A 4,594-nucleotide genomic window follows, 5' to 3' on the forward strand; every position below is an offset into this window, starting at 1 on the left:
TAAGAGTTAGAAATCTTTTCTTTTTAATCACTATCTCAGTTTTTTTTTCTTTCTTGAATACAATAATTACATTAAATGCTCAATATTTCTTATAAATGGTGAAGACAACAATTTAAAGACCTATACTTTCTCATAAACAAATTACTGTCACACCATAATTGAACTGTAAGTTTGGGTCAGCGCGTGCTGATATATTAGTACTTCTTCGCGGACACATCTAGTGGCCATTCTAATGCCCTCAAAGTTGCCAAGAGTTATAATAGTTGTTGTTCTATTGGTATGGTGCTTGATAAACTATTTGGTCTTTCAGATACTCTTCAGGACACCCATCAAGTCTACTTTCGTTATCTCAGTCGGGCTAGCGATGAAACGATAATCAAAACATTAAAGGTTGTTCCTCTGTTTGTTCCAGACAAAGTAACAAATAATTTTAATCGCTTCTTCAGAACGTAAACTCTACTTCACGGAATATGCGACTGTTAAAACATTGTTGCAATGACACTGTGCACTGTGTACTTCACTAAATACACAAACGATTGGTTTGCTAAAGCCCAAAAGTGTTGCTGTCTACTCTGGGCCATAAAGATCTTATCACCTCACAGTCGTCGAGAATAGTCTACAAGTCATTTGTTACCGCAATTATAAATTTTCAAATGTTTCTAAATAGTTCACACATCGGAACTCGCATCAAGGAGATAGTCTCTTTAGTCACTTTAGTAGATACCCGCTCCAGATTTGGGCTTTCTTTGTGTAGTTACGGATTCACATTATTAGCTTTCTCTGGTAAGGTAGTGTTACATAAGCAGTAGGTGATTTCAAAACAGTCTCTGACCAAACCACAACAACTCTCTTTAATTTTATCTAAAATTCAATAGTATCTATAGTGAAAAGACACAGTCTGAACCAACGTACATAGCGGCAAAATTTGAAAAATGTATTTAGACTTTTTTTAGGTGCTCTACTGACTGCTTCGGAAACACTTAAGCATGAATGGCTCAATATGTCAATACTTTCCGGGGTTGAGTGATTTTTTTGTCTTATGTCAGCAGACGAAGATTCCATAGGTATGGATGGGTTTGATATTAGTCGTTTAAATTCCGTAGACCACAAACGGTGACTATCTGCAGAATTAATAGATCTATCATTAAGATCGAATCATAAAATCTTAATATATAATATTAAAAATAATGTAAATATATAATGGATCGAACACTTAGCAGTTGTCATTAAATATATAATAATAGGTAAAAAGTAATACATAGGTGTTTTTTTTCGAAATATTCGACACTTTTATGGTATTTGATTCTATACATAAAAAGTAAAACATAATTTTTAACATGGCATGGTTCTTGTATAAAGCGTTCTCATATCAAAATATAAATTTCACAATTGCTTTATACTTATATATAATTAATATAATCATTTCGTGGATCGGTTCATATCATAAGCGTAGATACATTAATGGTGGACAATATGGGCAGTTGGTACAAGAGTTTTCACTAAAGGTGCTGAGTGAACAACTGGAACTGAGTGTACAACGGGTGCAGCATGTACTGAGTGTACAACGGGTGCAGCATGTACTGAGTGTACAACGGGTGCAATTGTTTTTACTACAGGTACTACTGGTTCTAAGGTTTTGACTACTGGAACAATTGGAGCAGCATGAACTGAGTGTACGACTGGTGCAGCATGGACTGAATGTACGACTGGTGCAGCATGCACTGAGTGTACAACTGGTGCAGCATGCACTGAGTGTACAACTGGTGCAGCATGTACTGAATGTACAACTGGAGTAATAGTTTTGACTACTGGAACGACTGGAGCAGCATGTACAGAGTGAACAATTGGTTCCACAGTCTTTACAACTGGTACAATTGGTGCAGCATGAACAGTGGTTTTTACAATTGGAGCAACAACAGATTCTACGACAGCTTTGTTGTGTACACGTGTGAAACTTTGGTGAGAGACAGCAGATGGCGCACTATGTACAACGGCACCAACCTTAGCTACGACTGGTTCCACTACATGATGAGTTTCAATAAGACCAGCACTTGCAGCGGCGGCAATGAAGAGAAGACCGAAAATGGCGTACTGTAAGAAAGGGATTATTAAGGATATAAAAATTTAAATAAAAATTGTTGGAATTTTATAAAGATACTTACAGATTTGCACATATTGCTTTTTGGTATGTTTTGAAACTGTGTTGTCAAAGTTTAAATCCAAACTGTTGATCTTTGCAATCAGTTTCTACACTTTTATACAAAAATGTGCTGCTATATGATATTATCTTCTACGTCTAAACATCGCAAAAAACTTAGTTTTCAATTCATAATTTTATTGTTAAGAGCCAAAGCAGACGTTAAACTACTTGAGTCCCTACAATTGACATATATTACCGGCTTACTGACCTTCATCATCAACGCTTCAAGCTGACATAATAGCTTAGAGTAATTATTACGCACAAAACTCATGAGCTACCTTATCACTGGCAACAAGCAAATTAGTTGCGGCTTGTTATGTACTACAATTACCGAAGGTTGGTGTTTGCATAGGTTTTCAATTAACTGAATTTTGTATTTTATACAAATTTATTTATTCAATTTTGAATTATTCAATTTTCGGATACTTTTGTAAAAAATCGATCTTTGTCAAACACAAAAACCGCGATGCAGCATTTGTCAATTCATCTTAGACTCAAGAAAATATCAAAACGTGAATTAAACCACGTATTTTTATGATTTAATAACTTTGCCTTAATGATTGGGGTCTAGTCACTTTATAGGATTTAAAAATGGGTGTAGCGTTTAATGCCCCCATTGGGATTGGTGCCTGTCAGTCAGTTTCGATTAGTTTATGAAGTTTTGTAACGCATGAGATACTTTGGTGCTAATTTCCATACCATGATTTTGCTTCATATTTTATGTTTTGGTTTTGTTTTAATGAAACTAAGGAGTTGAACAGTTCAAGTTCAATGTAGGTTTTTTGTTTCTAATGCCAACCTTTTCAAATATTTAAGCCCTCATTGAGTATTGTGTAAATAATAACAGAAACTGATTTCATTGTTGATTTCTGAATATTATTTTAACAAAAATTTTGCACTGCAAGTAACGAAAAATTATAAACATTATAGCAGTATTTTCTTATATTTGAAGATATATTTTTCCTAAACTTAGTTTAAGTTTATATGAAGGGCATTTTTATTTTTGCAAATAAAAATTTTGTGAAAAATTACTATATATAAAAATTGCAATTTTAGATTTCATCATCAGTTGACTAATAATCTCTTAACTTCAACTATTAAACAGCATTCAAAAGAATTCAATAAAAATGTTCAGATTTGTAAGTAAAATTTTATTTTTACCTATTTATCATTTATTTATAATAATTTATATTTATATCTTCAGTTTGTTGTTTGCGCCTTAATTTCCTTTGCCGCGGCTAACCCAGGATTTGTTCAACCTGTTGTAGCTAAAGTGGGAGCTGTCGTGCATAGTGCACCATCTGCTGTTTCTCATCAAAGTTTCACACAAGTTCATAGTGAGGCTCATGTTGTGAGTCCAATTGTTAAAACTATTGCTGCTCCAATTGTGCCAGTAGTGAAAACAGTAGCTACACCCGTTGTCCATACACAGTATGTAGCTGCACCTGTGATTAAAACTGTTGCTCCAGTTGTTCCAGTTGTTAAAACGTATGCACCTGTAGTGCCCGTTCTCAAAGCTGTTCCAGCACCCATCTCTTACCAAAGCCATAACCAAGTACATCTACGTAAACCTGTAATTGCTCCAATTATAGCTTCGGTTCCAGTGGTGCATGCTGCTCACTTTGTTCATTAAATTTGTTGATTTTTTTTAAAGAGATTGTAGTCAAATAAATATTTGTTTTATTTATTAATCAAATTGTTGTTTATTGCATTTATAATCTATTTAATAGTTGTTTGTACAGAGAATCTATTATTTACACAAACAATTTATGTTATTTACACTAACATATATCAGTTGAGTGATAATCTTGTGTACTAAAATTCACTTGAGCACAAACAAATAATTGTTGTGATACCATGGATGAAGACGGATAAGTCCGCACGACAGACTTAAGGGAACACATTAAAGATAAAAGTTAGCAACATATTTTTCACAAATAGGTTCCCTCTGGAAAGGGATGATTACCTATTTAAGTTAAAGGGAACCATTCTAACAAGTCTATAAACTTATCATTATCCTTAATTTTAAAGAATGCCAGATATGGCAGGTGGTTCAGAAACGAAATCATTTCTACATTGAAAAATTTTGAATCTTCCTTAGCCAATGATAAGAACTCAATACAGTATTTGTCTCATACGTAGAGTCATAACCTAAAAACTGTTAACCTGTTGAATCGAGTAGTAGTTATACTATGTACATGTAAGAATTTTGCCCACTACACATCAGGTGCGTATTGTAATATAACAAGAATCGTCATTTGCCTAGCGGTTTCTTGTTAAGGCTAGGTATTTGAGGTTAATAATAACATATATTAGGTATATAAAAAAAATTTTAAACATACACTTCTATCACTATTACTTTGTAAATAACGATGCAAAGAGCCTAATATAAAA

At 33.6% G+C, this 4,594-nt stretch overlaps 2 protein-coding genes across 2 annotated transcripts; one reads left to right on the forward strand and one right to left on the reverse strand.

The window, feature by feature from the left end:
- Positions 1-1,427: 1,427 nt before the first annotated feature.
- On the reverse strand, positions 1,428-2,212 carry LOC119672057 (A-kinase anchor protein 14-like). The gene is made up of 2 exons (XM_038083011.1): positions 2,163-2,212; positions 1,428-2,091 (listed from the first exon to the last, which is right to left on the reverse strand). The coding sequence occupies exons 1-2, from the start codon at positions 2,172-2,174 to the stop codon at positions 1,459-1,461; spliced, it is 645 nt and encodes a 214-aa protein (XP_037938939.1). The 5' UTR covers positions 2,175-2,212; the 3' UTR covers positions 1,428-1,458.
- A 1,174-nt stretch (positions 2,213-3,386) lies between these two features.
- LOC119678232 (pupal cuticle protein G1A-like) lies at positions 3,387-3,833 on the forward strand (the record flags this gene model as incomplete). Its single annotated transcript, XM_038089954.1, has 1 exon — positions 3,387-3,833. A coding segment is annotated over one exon (447 nt), but the record flags the coding sequence as incomplete, so codon positions are not given.
- Positions 3,834-4,594: the final 761 nt, after the last annotated feature.

This window comes from Teleopsis dalmanni, chromosome 1 (assembly GCF_002237135.1).
Source record: "Teleopsis dalmanni isolate 2A chromosome 1, ASM223713v2, whole genome shotgun sequence".
In the NCBI taxonomy this organism is placed as follows: Eukaryota; Metazoa; Arthropoda; class Insecta; order Diptera; family Diopsidae; genus Teleopsis; species Teleopsis dalmanni.